At 58.3% G+C, this 21886-nt stretch overlaps 2 protein-coding genes across 2 annotated transcripts; one reads left to right on the top strand and one right to left on the bottom strand.

The window, feature by feature from the left end:
* The first annotated feature begins 36 nt into the window (after positions 1-36).
* On the top strand, positions 37-13270 carry THOC5 (THO complex subunit 5). The gene is made up of 19 exons (XM_080365926.1): positions 37-371; positions 1016-1159; positions 1809-1922; positions 2593-2690; positions 3324-3470; positions 5015-5129; positions 5641-5773; positions 6862-6939; positions 7322-7362; positions 8269-8368; positions 8841-8949; positions 10432-10533; positions 10811-10907; positions 11260-11374; positions 11896-11999; positions 12080-12167; positions 12308-12423; positions 12625-12815; positions 13061-13270. The coding sequence occupies exons 1-19, from the start codon at positions 276-278 to the stop codon at positions 13122-13124; spliced, it is 2052 nt and encodes a 683-aa protein (XP_080222052.1). The 5' UTR covers positions 37-275; the 3' UTR covers positions 13125-13270.
* An 851-nt stretch (positions 13271-14121) lies between these two features.
* NEFH (neurofilament heavy chain) lies at positions 14122-21794 on the bottom strand. Its single transcript, XM_080365820.1, has 4 exons — positions 18986-21794; positions 17686-17885; positions 16800-16924; positions 14122-16426 (listed from the first exon to the last, which is right to left on the bottom strand). The coding sequence occupies exons 1-4, from the start codon at positions 19776-19778 to the stop codon at positions 14644-14646; spliced, it is 2901 nt and encodes a 966-aa protein (XP_080221946.1). The 5' UTR covers positions 19779-21794; the 3' UTR covers positions 14122-14643.
* Between the last annotated feature and the right edge of the window lie 92 nt (positions 21795-21886).

Genomic DNA, 21886 nt, shown 5'->3' with positions numbered 1-21886 from the left:
GAGGAGCCGAGGCTCCGGGCCCGGTGTATGGGAGTCTGTGGTGGGGCTGAGCGCTGGAATGGGGGAAACTGATGGAGAGAAGCCCCGGGACTGCGTCGGCGGGGAGGTGGTGCAGGGGCTCGCTGGGCTAGGAGAGTGCGGTGCCCCGGGCAGGAAGGAACTGGGGACTGGGGATAGCCCGACCCCAGGCAGCTTTGGCACCCACAGACAATGGCTTCATCTCCCTGTGGACAACAGCTTTGCCTCTTCTCCCCCAGTCTTTGACTGGCAGCACCATGTCGTCGGACTCCAGCAAGAAGAGGAAACCCAAAGTGATCCGCACGGATGGGGGCCCACAGGAGGGCAAGCGGGGCAAGGGTGATGTTGACCAGGTAGGGCCCCTGGCTGCCCACATACATAGGCAGAGCCTGCCTGTTGCAGCAGGGTCCTCATGACCTCCCTTACACGGGTCTGTTCTCATACCTGCTCTTTGCTGACCTTATTTTCCCTTTTGGGAAGTTGTGACATTATTCCTCCAGCTCCCAGGGCCTCTGAAACTCCCGCTCTGTACTTCTGAACCTGCTTCCATCTCCTTCAGGAAGCACAGCACTCAAGGAGTCAGATGCTCTTCAGGAGATATAGGGAGAGGGAGCACCAGGCTGAAAAGTCCCTTGGGGGTTTGCATGTTGCCTTAAGACACTCCTGTGAGCAGCAGGGTAACTTGGGTTCAGCCAAAGTGGGGATAAGGATTGAGGAAGTAATCACCTTCCCAGTTTATTCTCTGTAGTCATGTGGGTACACCAGTGCAAGATGGGTACTACTGTGTAAAAGATGGCCTGAACTTCCCATGCATTTTAATGACTGTTTGTGTTTGGGATTGTTCACCAGGTTCTGTCTTGTGTATAAAGTCTCCTCAGGTGTAGGATTAATGGACAGAGCTGGGAACTGGCTTGCAAACAGAGCAGTTTGTTTCCCAGTGCCCTTTCCAGAGAAGCTGGAAGGAACAAGCCACAGAAGGTACTTTCTGCCTCTGCAGGATGTTAGGTACTACAGTGAGGAATGCGAGGTGGATCTCCGTGACCCTATCAAAGACTACGAACTTTACAGAGAGACTTGCCAGGAGCTTCAGAGACTGATGGCAGAAATCCAGGAGCTGAAGAGCAGGGGCATCAAGGACAATGTAAGAAGCATCAGTGCTTGATTTAGTGTGTTCTGTCCTTATGTGTTTAATGCTTTCCCATTAATCTGAGAGGAGCAAGAGCCATGATGTCTTCTGGGGAGAGTCAAGAAAGCGGAACAGCCTCCCTTATATAAAATAAAATGCAATTTAGATGAGGCATTTGGTCTTTGACTGAGCAGCTGTTATGCAGACTGAGTTACTGATCTCCTAAAGCATCTGTGGGCACTTCTGGGAAATGTGCTGATGGATGGGGGGCTCCTGGGGGAGGAATTGAGCTCCTGCTCACTGCAGGTGGGGGTGGTCAGACTCTCGCTGTCCCACAGGCTTGGCCAGGGAAGGCTTGCACTGCAGCTGCCCGTGATGTCTCCTGCCCATCAGGGTGGGCGCTTCAGGCTCAGATGCCTCTGATCCTGCTGCTGAGGAAAATCACTAAAGTGAGCCCAGAACCCCCCACCCCCCAGGCTATTTCCAGCTAGTGGCCTGTGAGTGTGGCAGCAGGAGGCTCCCTCAGAAGCCCTAGTGACATAAATTGTGTCTACTTAGAAGCATGGAGCCCCTTTGTGATGGGACTGGTAGGAGGTACCTGTAGCAAAAGGACTCTGTGGTGGCAGTTGTGTCTTTCTTTAAATGCCTGTTTCCTGCCACTCAGGCTTCAGAGATAGATGAGCGGCGAATTCAGAGCTGTGTCCACTTCATGACCCTGAAGAAGCTCAACCGGTTGGCTCATATTCGGCTGAAGAAAGGGAGAGATCAAACCCATGAGGTACAGAGGGGGCTGGGGGGTGATGAATACAGGTTGGGATTTAGTGGGATCACAAATGATGTCATTTCTGCCTGTTCTGTGATGGATGCTTGTGTGGGAGGAATTCAGCACCAGCCAGGTTGTGGTTTTTGAATGAGAGGGTTAACAGGAGACTACTGTGGAGCAGCAGCAGCTGTAATTATAATGAATAGCGAAGGAGCAATGTCTGCTTCTGTCTTGAATAAAGTGGGGATCCAGAAGGCTCCGTCTCAAGAGTCTGGTGTGCTGTAGGCCTGAGAAATGTGTATATGATTGGCCCCAAAGTTCCTTATGCTGAGTTCTGGGAGAGTTTTTCCACAGCTTGTGAATAACACTGTTTTGATTGTGCCACTGAGGAGGCTGAGGCACAGGGACAGGAAGGGGCTCGGTCTCTGTGCCCCAGCAGATCTGCCCTGTTTCATGCCTTGTCCCTGAAATATGCTGGAAGAGAGCGGGATCAATTTGATGTCATGATCGTTTGGTTTCCCAGCACTTGAAAATGTCTTTCTTTCCCCAACAGAAAAATCGTTGCATGCCCTAAAGCCCACTGTCCCTAGCTGGTACGGTGGGAGGGGGTGTGTTGGTGACTCTTTGTGGGGTATATTTGCTGGGAGGAAGGCAACAGAGCCTGATCCCCTGCTCTGTGTTTCAGGCAAAGCAGAAGGTTGATGCATATCACCTGCAGCTCCAGAACTTGCTCTATGAGGTGATGCACCTGCAGAAAGAGATCACCAAATGCCTGGAGTTCAAGTGAGTTTAGCTGAGGAAGAGAGGGAGTGACAATGTATCTGGGACGGGGTGGAGGCCTCCAGTGTTTGGGATCTCTGCCACGTTGCCTGAGCCCTCTGCGGAAGGAGATGCGTTATCCAGATGCCACCACACAGCAGAGATGGAGAGAGTATCCTGGAGTTCTTGTGCTGGGACACCAGGATAGAGGCTTGTATAGCGGAAAGGGAAGAAGGCATCTATTTTGGTAGGTGGACGGTGGAGGAGAGACCGAGTAAATGTCAAAGACATGGTCATGCTGGTCTTTTGAAGGACTCCTTGGCCTCTGTATATCAGGAGTTTTCTTCCGAAAGCTAAGCCTTCTGTCATGCCCATTGCACGGGCAGCACTCTGACCCGCTGCCAGGAGAGCTGTACTTAGACTGATGCCTCAAACAGCGCTTTAGTTAATTGTGCGGGGAAGGTGTCCCTGTGGAAGTAGGGACCCGGTTCGGGCCTTTCTCTCCTCTGCTGCAGTTTAGCTCACTGATACTGTGGTATTCACATAGCAGAGTGAAGCCAGCGCACAGGCATTGGCACTGAGCGCTGTCCGGTGAGATGCGGTTGAGTTTGGCTGTGCTGCAGCATTTCCCACCCTTCCCCAATCTGATCCTTGCAGGTCAAAACATGAAGAGATCGAACTGGTGAGCCTGGAAGAGTTTTACAAAGAGGCTCCCCCTGAAATCAGCCGGCCTGCCATCACCCTGTCTGAGCCTCACCAGCAGACCCTGGCCCGCCTGGACTGGGAGCTGGAGCAGCGCAAGAGGTGGGTCAGCAGCATCTCTGTTCGGTGTCAGCCTGCTGCAGGGTAGGGCTCTCGGTAAAACCCCGGAGCAAGCCACACAGCTGCTGTGTGAAGTGAATGTGGGTAACAAAGGTTTTAATGCCCTCTTGAAATAGTGTAGAACACGTGACAGATTTGTTGTGTAACTGAACCCTCAGCATGGAGATTCACTCTTTGTGTGGAGCTGGGCTTGGTGGGATCCTTTTTTCATAGATCAGGGAGTTTTCTTTCACACGCCTGATGAGAGGGCACTCCGGGGGATCCTGGGGAGCAGAGCAACATCCAAACCAGTCTGAGAGAAGCCCTGAGCCAGCCGCAGCCGCTGAGCAAGAGAGGCTATCTGGGACCACACCTTGTGCTCTGGTTGAGGACAGCAAAGGTGTCTTGGTTCTCCTCATAAGCCCACGTGTTCTCTCAGCAAGGCAGTGAACATCAGTGCTGACGCTTAAGTATCAAGGGAGGAAAATGAATTTTGTAGTTTGATGTTTCACCAGCGTCTGCTTGGAGGCTTTTGCATCAGGGAATTGGGACACTGCCTGCCATAGGGGTGATATTGAAGGATGGGTGGGTACACACTTCCATCCAGAACCTGGTTCTGCACGATGTGCCATGCAGGGCAAAGCGATCCCTGTTTTGTCTGCCATGCTATGGTCCAAGGAGCAAAATTAAGCCAGCCTGGCACAGCCTGGTGATACTGCCATTCCTGCCTGTGCTCTTAACGCTTGCCACCGTGGGGAGCTGCCTGCACAGTGCTGATCTCCGCTGAGCTGGTGCTGGCAGCCAGCTCCTCATTGCAGGCTGTAACCACTGAGGTCCCTCAGCTGGTGCAGGCAGGCCAGGTGGCTTGGCTGCTCCATCGACTCTTACCCCACGCAAAAAGCAAACATGACACAACGTTCCTGCGTTTTGGTAACAGCCAGCAGCTTTTGCAGCCAAGCAGCAGCTTGGAGTCTCTCTCCTCTGGAGACATTCAAAACCTGCCTGGACACAATTCTGTGCAACCTGCTCTAGGAACCTGCTTTAGCAGGGAGTTGGACTAGATGTTCTCCAGAGGTCCCTTCCAGTACTGACCATTCTGTGATTAAACCTCACTCTTGTGAGTTTACTAAGTGAGTAACTAAGAAGGAGTTGACGTGACATGAAGTGACTCTGGTGATAGGAAGTGGAAAAGCCTCTTCAGAAGCTTGGTAGTGTTGGCAGAGCTCTGTCAAGCATGGCTGCTGGTAGCAGAGGCTGGCATGGGAATGGATCTGCTGAGGGACGGTCTGGTTGCTGTCCCCTCTCAGAGCACAGCACAGGCATGAGCTTCCACTTTCTCTCCCTATTTGTTTTCCAGCTCTCATGGGTTCCTTTCTCTGTCCACTTGCCCTTGGCATTAAGAGCTCTTTGTTTGTTGCCATGTCTGAGCTCTCCTGGTTCCTGCAGTAACTTTTGTCAGGTCAGGAGAGCTGGGGCCCATGACCCAGGTGGATCTCAGCAGGCTTTTTAGCTGTAATGTGTGGCAGTGACTGAGTTTCCATCCCTAGGCTGGCAGAGAAGTACAAGGAATGCTTGACCAGCAAGGAGAAGATCCTGAAAGAGATCGAGGTGAAGAAGGAGTACCTGAGCAGCCTCCAGCCTCGACTTAACAGCATCATGCAGGTACTTAAGCTCTGCAGGAAGGGGAGGTAGCCTTCAGGGCCAAGCTGATGTCATGCTCCAAGGGCTGTATTAGAGACATGCAACACCTGGGCTGATTCTGTTTTGGAGATGTTTTGCTCCCAGGCAGGGTGGACGAGGAGTAGATCTGCCTCGTGCCGAGATTCCTCCAGTCTGCTTGTTTATGCGGCAATTCCTGCAGAACTGCAGATGGAGGAGTCATTAAATGGGCCTTTCCCTAGGGAGTGACATGCAGTTCCAGCTCCTTGTGATTATCTTGGGAGGGAAGAACAGGAGAAGGAACTGGGTTATTCTGAGATCCAAAAGTTTTCCAGCGAAGGAGAGCTGCCAGCCTTCCCTGAGGGCTCACAGTACCCGTGGCTGTGTTTAACCCTGCACCACAGCTGCTGTGCTGGTTTCTAGTCTCCCACTTTCTAACTTGGGGTGAAGGAGGGTTGAGGAGGCTAAACTGTTCTGCTCCCACTGATGAAGGTTAGCCCGCTTGTTTCCCCAGGCCTCCCTGCCTGTCCAGGAGTATCTCTTCATGCCCTTTGACCAGGCGCACAAACAGTACGAGACAGCCCGCCACCTCCCGCCACCTCTCTATGTTCTCTTCGTTCAAGCCAGCGCCTACGGTCAGGCCTGTGGTGAGTACCGAGGGGGTGGCACAGTCCTCAGCGACGCCATGAGGGGCTGTCACCAGCTGGGGCTGGTGGGCCATGCTCCCCCCACAGGATAGATTTCACTCCCACTTGCAGAAGACACTGCTTTGGGGGGGGGTGGGTCTTTCCATCTCGTCTGCTCTGCTGCCAGATTCCGCTGAGCTCAGAGCACCAGCACGGCCCCACAGCCGGGCATAGTGAGGCAGCAGCATTTGAAACCTTGTTTGCTCAGCTCCCTTGCTGGAAGAACTGCTTGGGAAGCTCGCTTCCCACCTCTGCCCCCCCTTCTCAAGGTCGACAGGGACGTCCCTGCAGCCTGCAAGCTGGCACAGTGCTGACATGGCCTCCCAAGAGATGTCACCCCATGGGGTGGGTGCTCCTTTGTGCCACGCGTGGCAGGGGGAGGTTGACTCCAGAGCAGGCAGTACCTCTGCCTGCTTTTGCAGAGGCCCTTCCCCGCAGCTCACCTGAAAGCCTTCATCCCCTTAGGCAGCTTTGTGTTTTGAGGAGCTTTCTGAAGCCTCCCTGAGTTGGGAGGGATTTATCAGCAGGGCTCAGGAATCCCCCTGGGCTGTCTGCATCTCCTGTGCGGAGGGGGCTGTAGTACAGCATGAGCTGCAGTGCCCCTTGCTCTTGTGCTGCTCTGGGGGTGGGGCAGGCAGCAGAGGAGCGTGGAAGGACCTGTGGCACTTGGCCACACCAAGTCCCTGCTAATGGGCATCTGCAGCCATGATGACACAGCTCCTTGCTCCCTACTTGTGGCTTGTGCCAGCCAGACCCCCACCTCTCTTGGCTCTTGAGTAAGATTTGGCCTTTGTGGTTTTCCCTCAAAACGCAGCATTTTCCCTCCTCTGACCCCATCCTATGCAGGAGATCTGGCCTTGTGGTGGCCCCGTGTAGCCCTCTGGGCAACTGCCTTTTCCCACTGACCCTTTGTGAGAACTTCCTCTGCCATGGGGCTCTGCCTCATGCAGCCATTTAGCGGGAGCTTTTCAGGGCAGGGCTGCTTCTGCCAGCTGCCTTTCCCAAACAGAAGTGGGGTTCATAGCTTAGTTTTCATGTCTCCTCTATAGATAAGAAGCTTGTGGTGGCCATTGAAGGGAGTGTAGAGGAAGCCAAAGCTCTGTACAAGCCGCCTGAGGACTCGCAGGGTGAGTTGGGGTGATGTTGCCGCAGGCCAGCTGCCTGATGTTCCGTGCAGGCAGAGGGATTGGGCAGAGAAGCAAGTGGAGCGGGTGCTGAAATGGCACAGCGCCTGATGTCTGCACTGCTGGCCGAAATCCCCAGCAGCTGATCCCCTCTGTCCCCAGCTCTTCCTTCCTGAGAGATGTTCGCAGCCCCTCATCTGCTAGAGGGACCCCTAGTACTGGGGACATGTTCCTGTGTGTCTGCATCCTGCTAGGGCCCTGCTTTTGGGGGGACAGTGATGTCTGGGGGAGCTGTGGCCTTGGAGAAAGGGCTGGTAGTCCTGCTGGTTGTGGGAAAATGGCTGAGCCCCAAGCAGTCCCTGCTTACACCCCTCTCTTTGTGCAGATGATGAAAGCGATTCTGACGCAGAGGAGGAGCAGACCACGGTAAGGGATAGCGCTGTCCCCTTCTGGATCTTCTCCCAACACCATATTTTGGGCAAACCAACCTGCGCCTGGTAACTGGAAGGTGCTGAGGGAGCTGGACCTGAGTGGGGCTGGGAACTGGTTCCTACATGCTGTGGATGTGTGTGGTGGTGCACTGACATTAAATCCAGTAGTTTCTTGGGAGGAGAGAGGTGCCATTTCCAGTTTCTGTCCTGAATGCAGGAAAGCCAGGGTACAATTCTGCCCTGCTTGTGTCCCACCATGCTCATCCCACCCAGCACTGACAGCTGCCTCACAGCTCTCCAGCTGGAGCTGTTCCACTTTGTATAAATAGTCTTGGGCCAGGGAGGCTGGTGTCCAGCCGGGAGGGATCCGTGTCTGTCCCCTGTCATCTGCTGAAAGCGTTGAGCTGAACTCTGCACCAGGATTTGTCCAGCACTCCCTTGGGGAGGCATTTAGGTCCTACAAATTGTACCTGCTGGATGCTGGGGAGAGGCTGTAGGTGCTGGCTGCCCCCAGCATCAAAGCCTGAGGGAGGTCTGTGCCACCACCCCCCACCACCCAGCAGCAGCACCTGGTGTATCAGGGCTGTTGCTGTGGGGAAGAATAAAGGGAAAGGGCCTCAGTTTCTGCCTCTCACAGTGGTGAAGCTTCTGGGGCCAGCAGGTCCTTGGCCTCATCTTGCAGTGTTGGGGACAATCCTAGGAGCTGAAGGAATGACCAGAGCTGCTTTGTCCTTGCCCTGCAGCAGGTCAAGGATTTCCTGCTTCTCTCCATCCCCAGGGCTGCTCCGTGGCTGTGGTACTGGGGGATTGGGGAGCTAGGCTAGAAGGAAAAAGCAGTGGGAGAGGAGGGTTGGGGCTGAGGAGCAGGAGGAGGCTCTGATAGCTGTTTTGCCCTCCCCAGAAACGGCGCAGGCCCACCCTGGGTGTGCAGCTGGATGACAAGCGCAAGGAGATGCTGAAGCGGCACCCTTTGTCCGTCACTGTCGACATAAAGTGCAAGGGTAAGTGTGGTGTGGTGGCCCTTGGTGGAGAGCGCACAAGGATGTGTTACAGCAGATCAGGGAGCAACCCGGCAGCAGCTTGGGGTCCTCAGGGAGAGCTCAGGGTGTGGAGAGGCTTTCCTGCCCTTGGCCCTGCTACCCTGGCAGGGATGAGCGTGGTCTTGCAGGGGAGACTGAATGAGGTGGTTTATCAGCTGTCTGCTGGAGCTCCTCCCACCCGTGCAGGTGAAATGACCTTGCTCTGAAGCTGCCTCCATCTAGTTGAGAGGTTTTCTTTTGTGGAGGGGCCTTAAGCCTGACAGATAAAGCCTGGCAAATGCTGATGGGATAGCATTAGAGGTTACAGTGCATCGGTTGCCAGTTAATTCCCATGTTGCTTCTCTGCTCCGCTTGCTGTTGTCCTAGCAGAGGAGCATGTATATCCCCCCTGCAGAGTGCAGACAGCGCTGTTACCCCTCCTCTGTTTGCACAGATGAGAATGTGCTTCACCTGACCTTTTACTACCTGATGAACCTCAATGTCATGACGGTGAAGGCCAAGGTGACCACCGCTGTTGAGATGACAACTGCCATCAGTGCTGGGTAAGGGGAGCCCCTGGGTGCTGAGCCCGGAGCTTACTGGGCAGTGACCCCTCCACTTGCCGCAAACACCCTGCCCTGGGGTCCTGCCGTGCTCAGTGACCCGTTGACAGAGCGATGCAGTGCCAAGAGCAGCATGCAGTGGCAATGTCCCTCTGCTCAGCTGTAGCCCCTGTGGACAGTGGGCCAAGGGCACTCCATGCCCAATTGCCTGTTCCCAGCAGGTGAGGTTTTAACCTCAGTCCCTCACCTTGCCTCACCTGGGCCACCATAAGAGCCTTTGTATGGAGCTGTGGTTTCAAAGTGCTGTCTTGGCTTCTCCTTTGATGGGTAAATGAGACCCTGAAGAGCACAGCTCCATCTCTGCCTCTGGGGAAGGTTTTCCCCTTGTGCATCCTCTGCTCGGTGGTATCCTTCCCTTTGGCTCCAGGGCCTTGCCGGGAGCCCTGCCGGCTCCTGCATGCCAGACAACACCCTCCTTCTCTCCCTCTGTCCTGACAAGCCAGGGGCAGGGAGGTTGGGAACCTTTTAAGGGAACAGTGCCAGACCTGTCAGGAGCTGGGGGAGAACCTCTCCTGCTTGTCACATTCGGTCACCCTCTTGCAGCTGAACTGCTTTCCTTCCTCCTGCAGCCTGTGCCTGGCAGCTCCCTTCACCTGCATGCTCTGCAGGTCACCTTGTCCTGAGCGCTGGAGATGCAGCTACCTCTCCGTGGGCTCCCCAGAGACCACTGGAACCTGATTTCTGTGAGGAATAGCTGAAATGGCAGTGGTGGGAGCCTGCCTGGGGAGCTGCAATCAGCTGCCAGCTCTCCAGTGGCTGTCCCTGGGCCAGGAGGAGGTGCTTGAGGAAGAGGGAGGCAAGAGAGGCTAGTCTAGGCTTACCTGGAAGCAAGTGCTGCCTCCCAGCCTGTCCCATGTGAGGCTTCCCAATCCTCGTGGGGTTCCCTTTTCCCTGTAGGTATCCAGAATCCTTCATGACAGCAGCTAGAGTCTCTCCACAGGGTTTTTGTGCAGGGTGCTCCCTCCTTTGCAGCTGCCCTTGGTTGTGTTACACCAAATCAGTCAAGCTGATTTTATTTATGCTTGCTTGGGCTTGCGAGTACAATCAGACCTGAAGAATTTTATTCCATAAAGCAGAATTCCTCTGCTTGAGCTTGTTGGGTGGCAGACAGCTATCGTGTCATGCCCTGCCTATGCTGGCAATGTTTTCTCTATACAAATCGGCAGGTTTTGAAGTTAACACACTGGAGTGAGCAGCTTCCTGGGAAATCAGGGAGCTGGTGCCCTGTGGTTTCTGTCTTCTTCACAGACAGGGAGGAGACAGTCTCCTTTTGGAGTGGAATTAGGGGAGAGCCGTTCTGGGGTGAAACCCAACTCGTGGAGCTCACAATCTCTTTCTCTGGGCTTCAGAGCCTGTTAAGAGGCCACGAAGAGACACGGAGCCCAGGCTGCTGCTCATTAATCTCTTCCCTCCTCTTGCCAGTGACCTCCTCTCACCAGACTCCCTCCTCAACTGCCTCTATCCGGGAGACCATGGGAGGAAAACGCCTAATCCAGCCAACCAGTTCCAGTTTGATAAAGTGGGGTGAGTGGGGTGCTGACCCACACAGCTGGGGCAGCTTTGCCTAGGTGGTTGGCATGAGTGTCCTGCTCCTGGCACAGCACATCCCTCCCTGACATGCCAGGGAGGGCTCAGTGGCTCAGAAGCCAGTTGGCATCAGGTGGGCTCACCAGGCACAGCCTGCGGTGCAGGTGAAAGCAGCACCTGCTCCCTCCAGCTGGCTCACAGGCTGGACAGTGGGAGGGACGGGGTTGGAGGGAATGTTTTGGGGTGGCATAACCCTTCCTCACTGTCCCCGCAGCATCCTGACCTTGAGTGACTATGTGACAGAGCTGGGGCACCCCTACGTGTGGGTGCAGAAGCTGGGTGGCCTGCATTTCCCCAAGGATCAACCTCAGGCATGTCACACCTCCTCCCCCATCTCCTCCAGAACATTGAGCTGGGGTTTGGGGAGGCTTTGGGGACAGTTCTTGTGTCCTGTCCTGTTCCCTCGGACTCTGGAGTTCCTGCTGGCACCAGCCGCTCCCAAACCATGGTGCAGCCTTGGCTGGGAGAGGCTCAGCTGGGATGAATCTGTGCAGCGGGGCCACACCAACATATTTTGTCTGCTGCATATAACAGTCTAAGCCATGTTACACGCACTGAGCAGTGACACGAGTGTGTGCCTGTCCCCGTGGCTGGGTGGGGTGGCTTCTGGACCATGGGGGGCCCACAGGTCGATGTGATGGTGACGGTCCCTCCTGCCCGCAGCACACAGTCACTGCAGACAACTCGCTGAGCGCCAGCCACATGGAGCTGACTGTGAAACTGCTGCGGACAAGGCTGCAGTCCCGCCTGGCTCTCCACAAGCAGTTTGCATCGCTCGGTGAGTGCCTGGCTCCCCACCTGTGCCTGGGGACAGGAGTGCAGTAGCAGGGTCCTCCTGCAGAGGAGAGCTGGCTGATGTTGCCTTTAATAGTGTGACGGATTTGTAGTGCCACCCTCTGTGCTCCCAGTCGTTCTCTGTGTCCTCAGTGGTAGCGGGGCTGTGAGGGATGCCCTGTTTAGGGTGGGAGAGGAAGGCTGTGCCCCCTCTTAGTGCCCAGCACCCCTTTGGGACTGGCCATCCCTGCACTGGGAATCAATTTGGGACACGGCGGGAGGTGAACCACACACCCACGCATGTCGTGCACCCATTGAGCAGGCCAGGCGTGTACTGTGCCAAGGCTGTGAGCTCCAGTGGGATTGCAGCTGCGGCCCCCGCTGCTCCTCTCCAGGCACCAGGTGAAGGTGTTGGAAGAGTAGCAGTGTCCCCACGTCCTGGTTTTGGAACATGCCCACATACAGGACAGTGACAGATCTGTCCCCAGCCCTCCCCTGCTCAGGTGGCCTTGTCCTTGGTTTCAGAGCACGGTGTCGTGCCAGTCTCCAGTGAGTGCCAGCATCTCTTCCCTACCAAGATCGTCTCGCGCCTGGTGAAGTGGGCTGCCATTCCCTTTGAAGATTATGCGGTAGGTGCCAAGTGCGAGGCCGTATCAATTCCAGCTCCCACGTGGTGCCAGTAGCTGCTCACTCTTGTCTCTCCTTGCAGGAGCTGCCCTACACTAAAGATGTGATAGAGGCAGGCTTGGCTGAAGACACTCACCTCTACTACATGGCCCTGATAGAAAGGGGAACAGGTAGGCACGTTCCCTTCCCCTGGCAATCTCTAATTCCCACACTGGATGCCCCCAGGGCAGCTTTTGGGGGTCTTCATAGAAATCCCTTGGTTTGGAGGCCCCGTGGGCTGTGGGTGATGTTTCTTTTCTGCCCTGCTCAGCCAAGCTCCAGGCAGCTGTGGTCCTGAACCCTGGTTACTCCACGCTGTCACCCATCTTCAGCCTGTGCCTGAACTGGAAAGGAGAGCGAACCAGCAGCAATGATGACAACATTCGGGTAACCTGGGGTGATGGGAGAGGAGGCTGGAGAACCGCTGGCTCGCTGGGGGTGTTCCTAGCGGTTCTGTGTCTGTAATAAACGAGCTATCAGGGTGAGCTGGTGGCCAGGCCAGGCCCATGAGACCTGCTGGATGCAGCAGCAGGTCCTGGGAGGGCAGAGCAGAGCCTCAAGCCTGCGCTGTACTGATTCCTCTGCCAGGCTATGGAGAGCGAGGTCAATGTGAACTACAAGGAGCTGTGGGGGCCCAAACCAGGCTACCAGCTCCTCACCAACCAGCTGCAGCGCCTGTGCATGGTGCTGGATGTCTACCTGGAGACGGAGCCCCACGACACCAGCGTGGAGGGGCCTAAGGAGTTTCCCCAGGAGAAGATGTGTCTGCGCTTGGTCAGGTGGGAGCCTGGCGCCCTGGAGGAGCTGGGTGGGGGTGAGGGTGCTGGCCAGGAGCCTGGTGGCACTGCTGTCGCCCAGAGCACAGCCTTGCCTGACATGGTGCCAACCTTGAAGCATCTCCTTTAGCTGCCTGTGGGGATGTGTCACCCTACAGCTGGGCAGTGCCCCAGGACCAGACCCTTTCTGTGGGGTGCTGTGAGCTTCCTGATGCCTGTGGCCGAGTCAGGTTCTCCTTCTCTTCCAGGGGACCCATGCGCCTGAAGCCATTCAAGTTCAACTACCCTCAGGGCTTCTTCAGCCATCGCTGAGTGCTCCTTGGGCATCAGTCTGGGATGGGCCTCATCCTGTCCCCAGGAGGAATGTCCCCGTCTCACCATTTCAGTTTCTTTTCTGACGTTGGGTTTCTTTTGAAGGTTTTGTAACCAAAGGGTTTAAACGCTGAACTGAACAAAAAGTGTGTGTCTGCCTGGTCTGTAGGGAGGGCTGGGATGGGGGCACCCGTGGGGGCTGCAGCAAGCCCTGTCCCCTGTCTCTGGTAGCCGTCTTGCTGCTGGTGTCCTCTTGCCTGGGCTGCTGCCTGCCTCCGGCCCTCGCTCCCTCGGGACTGTGGAACTGAGATGGCTAAAAACTGAGATGGCTAAAAATAGCCCCTTTTCAGAGCCTGCACTGCAGCCCTCGCCTGTCCTTGCCTGTGCTGGCTGCCAGCCCGCTCAGCACAAACCCTGCAATGAGGCAGCGGGGGCTTCGCTGTTTCCCTGGGCTCATGCTTGGGGCAGGGGGGGAGCAGAGTTGTGTCCTGTGAGAGGCAAGACCTCATGGCACCAGCAAGGGGTTGAGATTTGGGATGGGAATCCCAGCTCCTCCCGGTGGCTCCCATCTTATGTCCAGGCTGGCTGAGGTGGGGCTCTATCCCTGCTCCCAAGGTCATTGTCTCTCCACTTGGCCACCATGGGAGGTTTCTCCACCAGGAAGGCTGACAGACCCTCTCAGTGCCCCCACGCAGCCCCTGCTCTCAGGGTAGTGCTGCACTGCAGCGCTCAGGTTAAACCAGGCCCTACCAGCCCCCTGCGAGCCCTGCTTTAAAAAGAGAAGGAAGAAGAAAAACTGCTGCAATCCTTGGCAGAGCAGAGCGGTGGGGCAGGCCCAGCAGGACACGGGGTCCTTTGTGCCCACAGTGGGGTGGGTTTGCTACAGGCAATGGCTGGGCTTTCCTCGCTGGAATGCAGCTAGGGTGCTGGAAGACCCTGTGCCACCCTCCCCCAGCCCCCTCCCCAGCCCTGGACAGGAGGCCAGCAAAGCCAGAGCATCTCTGTAAGCACTTTATTTGGTTATTGCACAGAAAGCAAGTAACAGTGGGCTGAGGTTCCTAGTGCACCGTGTCTGTGAGCGTTCCTGCAGCACCCAGCCTCTTCCACCGAAGCCAGCCGCAGCCTGGGTCACCGCTCAGAGGGACAGTCGTCACCCTCAGGTCAGGGAAGGACCCTCAGCACCCACCAGCCCCCCTCCCAACCCCTCCCAAGCAGCTAGAGCTCTGCATTGCACTCATCCATCAATTGCACATACATTAAATAAATGCACTTATTGGAGAAGGAGCACTCAGATCCCCTGGGCTCTCTTCTCCTCAGTTATAATTCAAGTGTTTAAATGTGGCGCTCGGCGTGTATCACATTCTGCTAGGGAAGCTATCGGCCAAACCGCCAGGGCAGGGCAGCGGGGGGCTGCGTCTCTCACACAGACATATTGCTAAGGGAAAGCCGGGCCCGGCCATCGGAGGGGAGCGGAGCAGCTTCCGCACCCAGAGGTGCTCTTTGGCGCCCAGGGCTCTGCTCACTTCTTCCCTGCGGCGGGTGCTGGCTCTGGGGCTTTGGCTTCCTTGCTGGAGGGGGCCTCAGCCTTGGAGGGGTCTTTACTGGCTTTGGGCTCTTCTTTGGGTTTCACTTTAGCTTTGGGATCCTCCACCTTCTCCTTCTTGGGGTCCTCTGCCTTCTCCTCAGTCTTTGGCTTCTCAGCCTCCTTCACAGCTGCTTTGCTGACCTCCTGCTGAGGTTTTGGTGGAGCCTCCTTCTCAGCTTTTCCTTCTTCCACAGGTTTAAGGCCTGGCTTGGTTTCCTTCACCTGTGGAGCTGGAGGCTCTGGCACAGCAGCCGCTTTCTCTTTGGGCTTCTCCTCCACCTTGGCTGAAACATCCTTCTTGGGAGCTTCTTCCTTCCTGCCCTCCTCAGGTGCAGGCTTGGAGGGAGGCTTCACCTCTTTGGGCTGCTCTTCCTTCGCAGGGGCTTTCGGCTCCTTTGGAGGGGAGGGAGTGGGCTCCTTGGCTGGGGCGCCTTCCTTCTGCGGAGACTTGACAACCTCCTTCACAGGAGATTTGACTTTGTCAGGGGACTTCACGGTCAGGGTCTTGCCCTCCTCCTTTGAGGGGCTTGGGGACTTCTCTGGGGATTTAACAGCAGGGCTCTTGGCCTCCTCTTTTGAGGGGGTTGGGGTTTTTTCTGGGGATTTGACAGATGGGGTTTTGGCCTCCTCTTTTGAGGGGGGTGAAGGTTTTTCTGGAGATTTGATGGCAGGGCTCTTGGCCTCCTCTTTTGAAGGGGTTGGTGGCTTTTCAGGGGACTTGACAGCTGGAGTCTTGGCCTCCTCCTTTGAGGGGGTTGGGGTTTTCTCTGGAGACTTCACAGCTGGGGTTTTGGCCTCCTCTTTTGAGGGGGGTGCAGGTTTCTCTGGAGATTTGATGGCAGGGCTCTTGGCCTCCTCTTTTGAGGGGGGTGCAGGTTTCTCTGGGGACTTTACCGTTGGGCTCTTGGCCTCCTCTTTTGAGGGGGGTGCAGGTTTCTCTGGGGACTTTACCGTTGGGCTCTTGGCCTCCTCTTTTGAGGGGGGTGCAGGTTTCTCTGGGGACTTTACCGTTGGGCTCTTGGCCTCCTCTTTTGAGGGGGGTGCAGGTTTCTCTGGGGACTTTACCATTGGGGGCTTGGCCTCCTCTTTTGAGGGGGGTGCAGGTTTCTCTGGGGACTTTACCGTTGGGCTCTTGGCCTCCTCTTTTGAGGGGGGTGCAGGTTTCTCTGGGGACTTTACCGTTGGGCTCTTGGCCTCCTCTTTTGAGGGGGGTGCAGGTTTCTCTGGGGACTTTACCATTGGGGGCTTGGCCTCCTCTTTTGAGGGGAGTGCAGGTTTCTCTGGGGACTTTACCGCTGGGGGCTTGGCCTCCTCTTTTGAGGGGGTTGGTGGCTTTTCGGGTGACTTGACAGCTGGAGTCTTGGCCTCCTCCTTTGAAGGGGACTCAGGTTTCTCTGGGGACTTGGCCTCCTCTTTTTCAGGAGACTTGGCCTCCTCTTCACCCTCTGCTTCAGCTTTCTCCTCTTCTTCTTTCTCCTCCTCTTCAGCCTCTTTCTCAGCCTCCTCTTCCTCTGTGACCTCCTCTGTCACCTGAATTTCCTCTGTCTGCTCCTCCACAATCACAGTCTCCTTCTCAGATTTTTCCACCACCTTGATCTTCTCTTCACTCTTCACCTTGATGTTGGCGGTGATGCTGGGAGCCTTGGGGGCCACCTCAGGGAAGGAAAGCATCCCAAAGCCAGACTCAATTCGATATTCCTCCCCTTCCAAGAGCTTTCTGCCAGGAAGAGACAAGAGTAGGACAGTCAATGATTGCTTTTCACCCAGCTTTCACCAGCTCACATCACCAGGAGCTGCCAGCCGTGCCCTGCAGCTCCATCACCCTCCTTGCCCTGCTTTCAATGTCCTAGTTGACCCTCCTGTTCCTACACTCTGGGCTGTGCAGGTTTTCTCACCCTTTCCTCCACAAGCCACATGCAGGGATGGGTCACCCAACTGGATGTTGCCCACCATGGTCTTGGAGGATGGATGGTGTCTTTCTCACCAGGAAAAGCCCAGGTGTTAGCGAGGGCCTTTGAGGAGTGTCCCCAGAGACACCAGCAGTAGAGACTGGATGAGATTCCCCCACCTTCACCTTGCCCACCCCATACCTATAGGCAGCAATTTCAATGTCCAGGGCCATTTTGACGTTGAGTAAATCCTGGTACTCCCGGAGCTGAGCTGCCATCTCCCACTTGGTGTTCCTCAGCTCGTTGTCAAGCTGCTGGATAGTTTCCTGTGGGCAGACAGAGCAACTGGTGACATGGGGGAAGCCAGTCCCCAGGAGTAGGGGGACACAGAGCACCCCTAAACAGTCCCCTGGCCTCCAAGGAGGAACCACTCATCCAGCACCAGGTTGCCTTCACAGAGGTGTGTGCAGCCACCTCCTCCTGCAGACACAGAGGGAAGGGGATGCATCCAGGGGCTGTTTCAGTGTGTCCAGTTTCCTTGAGGGATCTAGCAGGAGCCCTGCACCACCCCAGGTGAGAGCTGCACCACTGCCAGCTGAGCCCCCAGCCCCCTCCCAGAGCTCCCTCCAGCAGGGAAAAGCTGTGGGAACATTTCCAGGACTTGAGTGAGCCTGGTGGCCACCAAACCCCAGAGCATGAGGCTGATGGATGGGGTATCACCCTGGGGACAGTGTTTCAGTCCATGGTCACCACCCAGTGCAGGTGTCTGTGCTGCACTTCCCAGCTCTGTGGCACAAGACACGGCCTGAACCCTGGTCATGGTTCAGTGGTGTTTGTGACCAACATTATTAGCAGCTCAAAGCCAGGCAGAGATGTGGGACAGGTCCATCATAGCTAAGGGACACAACAGCCCGGATGCATTCTCAGGCTCTGGGTACCTGGGGCTGGGGAAGGCTGGCTCTAGGCACAGCTCTTAGTATTTGCCACAGGTCATCACCATGTCTGAAGCCAAAGCACCAACGCTGCTCCTACCCAGCAGCTGGATGGTCCCTCACCACCAGAGATGCTGCCCACTGCACCACATTACCTGGTAGGACAGGACATCTGCATGATGGCGCTCCTCCGAGTCCTGTCTCTGCCTCTCCAGTGACTCCTGGGTCCCTTTGAGGGCTTCGAGCTCTGTGGTCTTGGACTGGAGCTGGCGGCGGTACTCCGAGATCTCCTCCTGAGCCAAGCGGATGGCATCTGTGTTCACCTTAGCAACCTCCGAGAGCTTGTCCAGCCTCACTGCAACAGGGGAAAAGAGAAGCTGCAGAGGAGGAGGCTGCAGTCCCCCATTCTTGGGGGACCTTAAATCCTTTAATACCACACCCCCCCTGCGTGCACGTTCTCTGCAGAGCCAGCCCTCGGGGGGGGTCCCTGGGTGCGCTGGCTTTGCCAGCACTCGCTGCGTCTGTGCTCGCGCTGTACCAGGGAGCTGAAGGTGCCCCGGCAGGACGGGGTTCTGCCATCCTGGGCTTTATCCAGCGCAAACTCGGGCTGCAAACCTGCTTCTCCCTTTCGGCTCCTGCCACAGCCCCCGTGGCCCGAGGCGCTGCCTGCTCCCCCTGCCACGCCTGGCTGCGGCCGGGCGCGCTCTCCTGGGGCGATGCGGGGAAGGCGGAAGGCGGGGGGGGGGCGCCTGCCGCAGAGCCCTGCAGCCACCCCAGGGGCCGGGGGGGGGCGGCCAGGAGTGGGAAGGACAGCGGGGGAAGGCGGGGGGGGGGGGCAGCGTGCCCATGGGTGCCGCGCCCGCCGCTGTCCAGGGTGCGGAACTGCCGCTGTCCAGGGTGCTGATCACATCCCCGCCGCTCGCCAGCGCACACATGGGTGCTGAGCCCCGGGGTGCCGATCCCCCCCCTCCCCCACCGGTACCGTAGTGCCCCACCCAACAGCGCAGCAGGGACACTCCCTGCCCCCCCCCCATCCCCCCGCCTCAGGGCTGCGGCACCCCCCCTCCCCGCGCTGCAATCCTCTCCCTGCCGCGCCCCGCAAACGCTCCTGGCCCCGCTCCAGAGTGCGGGGCACGGACCGGTAGGACCCCCTGCAACATTAGCGGGGTCCGGCACCCCCAAAACTTACGGGATGCTGGGGCAGTGACCATGTCTCCCTCCCTGATATGTACTGCAGGGCATGGGCAGCGCACTCGCAGACACCGAGGGGCTGCTGGCAGGGGTGGGGTTACCCTAACTCTCTCCCGGAGCACGGTGTGTATGGGGGGAACCCCCGCATCCCCCAGGCGCCGTTGCTCTAAAGCCCTCACAGAGCGCGGCAGCCCCCGGGGTCGGGGGTGCCGGGGTCCCCCCCCGCGAAGTGCGTGCACGGAGGGGGGACATACAGACACTCACCGCGGAACCACTCCTCGGCCTGCAGCGTGCTGCGGACCGCCGTGCCCTCCAGCTGAGCGCGCAGGTCGCGCAGCGCGGCGGTGACCCCAGGGCGCAGGGCGGCGGGAAGCTCGGCGGGGGGCTCGGGGCGGGCTCCGCGGAGCAGCGCCCCCACCTCGGCCCGGTGCTGCCTCCGCAGCGTCTCCGCCTCCTCCCGCAGGGCTCGGGCTCGCTCCTCCAGCGGACCCCGCGCTCTCTCCTCCTGCGCCGAGCGCTGGGCCAGCCCGCGGGCCGCCGCCTCCAGCTCGGCTCGCTGCCGGGCCTCCTCCTCCAGCCGTCCCCGCAGCGCCGCCACGTCCTCGGCCAGGCGCGCCCGCTCCAGCCGCAGCTGCCCCTTCTCGGCGCCCAGCCGCAGCACGGTGCCCCGCATGTCGCGCAGCTCCCGCGCATACAGCTCGCCCATGGCCGAGCGCCCTGCCTGCTGCTGCCGCAGCGCCGCCGCCTCAGCCGCCAGCGCCCGGTTCTGCTGCTCCAGCGCCCGCACCCGCTCGATGTAACCGGCGAAGCGATCGTTCAGCACCTGCAGCAGCTCCTTCTCATTCCGCGCCCGCGGTTCCCCGTTCAGCGAGTCCAGGCTCTCGGTAGAGGAAGCGGCCGCGCTGCCGCCGCCGCCCCCCCCGCCTCGAGCCCTCCCCACCACCGGTCCCGGCCACGAGTAGAAGCCGCTGGAGGCGGCGGAGCGCGGGGGTGCGCGGCCCAGCTCCTTGCGGAGCCCCCCCGGGGGGGCCAGCAGCGTCTCCAACATCAGGCTCATGGCGACCCCCACCCTCGCTGCGGCACCAGTGCCACCGCCGCCCGCTTTATAGGGCTCGGGGCGGCCGCTCCGCCCCGCCGCCGGCACCGGGGGTGGGCACCGGCACCGGTCCCGCCCCGCACCGCAGCCCCGCGGGTGCGGGGGGACTCCGCGGCCGCGCCCTGGGTGGGGAGCGGGGACCAGTGATGGAGGACGGGGGCTGCCCGAGAGGGGAGCGGGGGCGCCCTGGGAGAGAATGGGAGCCTCCCGTGTAGAGTGGGACCCCTGGGAATAGAGAGTGGGACCCCCAAGAACAGAGAGCAGAACCCCCGGGAATAGAGAGCAGGGCCCCCAAGAACAGAGAGTGGGACCCCTGTGTAATAAGTAACTAAAGGTAATTTGCTGATCAAATGGGCTTTTAACAAAAGGAATGATCTTGTTGCAACAGATTTGATAACGTTCTGTCTGGCGAGAAAAGAGTTAACTGTTAACCATGAGGTTGCAAGATGTACCTTCTCAAGGCCAATGTTAGACCATAATCTCATGTTACTATGACAACCTTTGTCTTAGTCTAGACCTTAGTGTAAAAATAGATTAGTTTTGTAATATACAGCTTCTTGCTACGGGACTGAGAGCATAACTGTTTGCTTAAACCGGCCATGAAGTTGAGGATAAAAGGGCTGTGTTACTTGTCGGAATTTGCGAGCCTGGACAGAGCTGTGACTCCCCAGCCGCCCAGCGCTGTTTTTACTTTCCTGCCTTAAATAAATACTTAGTGAATTTATTTTGGACTCTAGTTATTTCAATTCAACTATAACACCTGGGAACAGAGAGTAGGACCCCAAGGAATAGAGAGCGTGACCCCCAAGAACAGAGAGTGGGACCCCTGGGAATAGGGAGCAGGACCACCAAGAACAGAGAGTGGGACTCCCGGGAATAGACAATGGGAGCCCCGGGAATAGAGAGCGGGATGCCCAAGAACAGAGAGCAGGAGCCCTGGGAATAGAGAGTGGGATGCCCAAGAACATAGAGTAGGACCCCCAGTAACAGAGCGAGGGCCCCATAGGAAGGGAGTGAGGAGCCCCCGAAGGGAGCACGGATCCCGCCGGTAAGAGAGCAGGACCCCGGGGAAGCAGCCGACTCCCCGGGCAGAGCAGGGCCCTGCCCCGGGGCAAAGGAGAGCCGGGGGGACCGGGACCCTCGGGGGACACAGGCAACCCCCTCCCACGGGCGGGATGGCAGGGTGGGGACCCTGGGGAGGCTCAGCGCCCAGACCCCCCCGCTTCCTTATTTCCCCCCGGGGCTCAGCACTGCCTGGGGCCGGGGGCTTCTGCAGCCCGCTGGGGGCCCGGGGCTGGCAGGAGGGTCCCGCGGGACCCCCGCCGCGGGCCGGCAGGGGGCGCCCCATCCCGGCTCCTCCACCCAGCCAATCGGCGCAGCCGCAGCTCAGCCAATCAGCACGCAGACAGCTCAACCAGTCAGCAGGTATCTACAGCCCAGCCAGCCACCAGCCGAGGATATGTAGTCTAGCCAATCAGCAGCCGGGACCATACAGTGTAGCTAATCAGCTGCCGCAGCGCTATAGGCCGGCAGGGGACCCTGGGAGAGTCGGAGCGGCAATGGCCACGGCCCACCGGTGCATGCCGGGACGGTGGGGGTCCGCCTGCGGCGGGGTGTTGTACCCCCCGCCCGGGCACGGGGGCACCCTGTGCCGCCGCCGACACCCGCAGCCACCGCCCCCCGCGGGCAGCACCGTCCCGCCGGAGGCCCCCATCCCTGGAACAGCTCGGGGGGGGCACGGCAATCCCGGGGACAGGCAGCCAGGGTGTGGGTGACACGGGGACCAGCCCCCAGGGGACAACCCCGCGCCCGCCTTGCGTCTGCCGGGCACCGCTGGGGGGGCCTGAACCGCTGACAGTGACCCACCACCTGATCATCCACCACCGGCCCAGGGCTACGGGCAGGCCCGCGGGTGCTAGATGGGACCCTGTGGGGTCCTCTCACCCCGTGCCCCCCGCCCCCCCAGAAGTGGGGGGGACCGGGGGGCGCGGGGTGTGTGCCCCGGTCCCCATCTCGCTGCCCGGCATGCCCTGGCTCCGCCCCCAGCCCCGCCCATCACCCCCGCCCCC

Source organism: Falco punctatus, assembly GCF_963210335.1.
Source record: "Falco punctatus genome assembly, chromosome: 1".
Taxonomy (NCBI): domain Eukaryota; kingdom Metazoa; phylum Chordata; class Aves; order Falconiformes; family Falconidae; genus Falco; species Falco punctatus.
The sequence above is the reverse complement of the archived record's forward strand: the minus strand, read 5'-3'. Positions and strand labels throughout refer to the sequence as shown.

Coding starts and splice junctions, on each gene's coding strand:
- THOC5 (XM_080365926.1), top strand. CDS start 276: ATGTCGTCGGACTCCAGCAAGAAGAGGAAACCCAAAGTGATCCGCACG. Junction 10,534..10,810: donor TTCCAGTTTGATAAAGTGGG/GTGAGTGGGGTG, acceptor CTGTCCCCGCAG/CATCCTGACCTTGAGTGACT. Junction 12,168..12,307: donor CCTGATAGAAAGGGGAACAG/GTAGGCACGTTC, acceptor TGCCCTGCTCAG/CCAAGCTCCAGGCAGCTGTG.
- NEFH (XM_080365820.1), bottom strand. CDS start 19,778: ATGAGCCTGATGTTGGAGACGCTGCTGGCCCCCCCGGGGGGGCTCCGC. Junction 17,886..18,985: donor GGCCGAGGAGTGGTTCCGCG/GTGAGTGTCTGT, acceptor CCCCTGTTGCAG/TGAGGCTGGACAAGCTCTCG. Junction 16,925..17,685: donor CAGATGTCCTGTCCTACCAG/GTAATGTGGTGC, acceptor GTCTGCCCACAG/GAAACTATCCAGCAGCTTGA.